The sequence below is a fragment of the Montipora capricornis genome, chromosome 2, assembly GCF_036669925.1.
Source record: "Montipora capricornis isolate CH-2021 chromosome 2, ASM3666992v2, whole genome shotgun sequence".
NCBI lineage: Eukaryota > Metazoa > Cnidaria > Anthozoa > Scleractinia > Acroporidae > Montipora > Montipora capricornis.
This window is the reverse complement of record NC_090884.1, coordinates 62,739,215-62,741,714: the sequence shown is the minus strand read 5'-3', so window position 1 is coordinate 62,741,714 and position 2,500 is coordinate 62,739,215. Positions and strand designations below refer to the sequence as shown.

General features: G+C 38.8%; 1 protein-coding gene across 1 annotated transcript; it reads left to right on the top strand.

Moving 5' to 3' along the window:
• Positions 1-437: 437 nt before the first annotated feature.
• LOC138037615 (upstream-binding factor 1-like protein 1) lies at positions 438-956 on the top strand. The gene has a single exon (XM_068883515.1). The coding sequence runs from the start codon at positions 438-440 to the stop codon at positions 954-956; it is 519 nt and encodes a 172-aa protein (XP_068739616.1).
• The last annotated feature ends 1,544 nt before the right edge of the window (positions 957-2,500 follow it).

The window sequence follows — 2,500 nt, the reverse complement described above, 5'->3', positions numbered from 1 at the left end:
ACGAACGGCTGTCCAAAGGCGAGAGAACTTCAAAAACCAAATCAATTCGATTTATAGTAAAGGTAGAAATTTGCATAAACTCAACAAAATTGCAGAAATTCTTGTAAAGAAAAGACTTACTCTATAGTACAAAAAGAGATCATTGACATGATAAATATGCTTCGAACCTTAATGGAAGCGCTTTCCAGCTACACGTTGTTACGTTGGAAAGCGTTTATTCAAGAATGAGTCAGCTTCATTTGAAAAGCACTTGTAACATGGGTCCGCAGCAATTGGCTCCAGCTGTTGCGGTGTCCCTGCCCAATTTAAGTTACTATTGGTGTATTATATCTTTGTATTCTCAGTATTTGTATATCTTCCGTTTATTTTTTCTTTATTTCTTCAGGGCAAAGCTAATAAAAAAAATAAAAAAATAACAGGTCAACTCATCTCTGAAAATGGCGACCACGGGTAAGGATACGGAAACCCAGCCAAAGTGCTCATATACAGAGGATGACGATGTAAAACTATTTTCCAAGGTAGACGATTATTTGAGTAAATATGGAAAGAAACAAGATTTGTTTATCAAAGACATTCGATGGACCGAGATTGCTTTCGGTAATTACAGTGAAGGCGACGTGGAAAGAAGGTGGAACACCTTAACATCAAAAGTAAGAAGACCTCGAGCGGCAAACGAAATATTAGACGATGCAAAGATGATATCGGATGCAGAGAGATTGGTCAAGGAACGAAAACGAGAAGCGGATCCCGACCAACCGAAAATGCCAAAGTCGGCTTATTTGTTATTTTCTGAAGAAAAACGGCAGCGTTTAGCGGAAAGATATCCATCCCTAGGAAGCAGGGAAATAGTAGCTCTGTTGGGCAAAAATGGAAAAAACTTTCCGAAGAAAAAAAGGAGACTGGAAGACAGAAAACAATGGGAAGAAAAAGAAAAAGAAGACTTAACTTTTTATTGAAAAAATGAAGAAGAAAAGTCAATGATCATGAGGTACTTTGTTGTTTATGTTATGCAACACCACGCCACTTCAACAAAGTTTATCATTATGAGAAATAAACTAGTATTGCGGTCGTTTTGCCTGAAGACCTATTCACCCGAACTGAAAACCCATTTGTCCAAAATGAAACTCCATTCGCTCGAACTAGGTAGTAGGCTTTTTGCATCTCAAAAATATCTCAGTCAGTCTTGGGATGTTCATGCAAACTTGGCATGACGGTAACGTGTATCAAATAAGGCACAAAATGGTACCCTTTTAGAGTTCCATTGACCTACCTTTTTTTTCACCTAAAACTATGCATGGGAAACATTCATTTTCCATAGTTTCTCAGCCAAAAATTAACACTACAGGCACGGAAAGGATACAGGAAAGGATTTTAGTTCGTTGGATGGAAATTTTAAGCCTTAAAATTGCTGAAACGGTACGATTATTTTCGTTGCGTGGTATTTGCGTAAATTTCAGGAGCACCCAACGAGCATATAGTTCAAAACCACTTAAACACAGCATTGTTAAACGTATTTTAGTATTTAAATGTTAGATATAGACATTTTATCCCCTAAAGAAGTTTTCATCTGTTCGGATTTCCTAGCTGAAAGTCCAGTGAAAATTATAGGGATCAAAACTTACCTTTTCGAAAATTTTAGCCAGAAAAAAGGCTCCCGAAAATTCTAGGTAACCTTTTTAGGATAAAAATCCGTTAAAAATGGGCAATTATACCACTTTTCAGATGTTCGAAAATCCTAGCACAGGCAGGCAAGCAAGAAATTTTACAACAAATGTTCCGAAAATTCTAGATCTCAAATCGTTTTTCGAACAGATATTTCCGAAAATTGACGTTAGGTGCCCCTGAAATTTGCCTCTCGGACTTGTTGTTGCACATAATGCTGTTTTCCCTCAAAATATTGGCTGTTTTCGCTCCAAACCTTACATATGTACCTTGATTACATGTGCAGCGAATTATTTTATCCTCTGGAATTTGGGTGGTTTTTGGGCCGTTGGCAAAACCCTGACCGGATCGGATCGACAAAACTCGGACCGGATCAATAACAAAGTTCCCACCCAAAGTAGGCACATGAAATCACTGGGTCATCAGTTAAGGTTACTTCCCACCTTCGCGGGAATCCTTCAGGAAACAGTTCGTACGCGCGCTAGTTTCAATAAAATTATAACAAACTATACATCAGAAGAAAGCTTAGTAAATGTAGTTTACCATAAAAAAATTGTTTAAGCGATCTTTTTTTTTTGGTAAGTGTCAGGATCAGAGCCGGTAAGACGTGAAACCGCCAAGGATTCTTCTTCTGAATATATCGGGAATTAGTCTCCTTCGCAGCCGCTCGGGCCGGAGTCACGCAACGCTCCCCGTCCCCACGCGGGGCTGCGAAGGAGACTAATCGGGAATCGGATGCCGCAGCACGAGCAAAATCACTGCACAATGTTATTTACAAGGTATCAATCAACAAACGTTTGTCAGGAAATTCCGATATTTTAAAATATTTTCCCGTGGC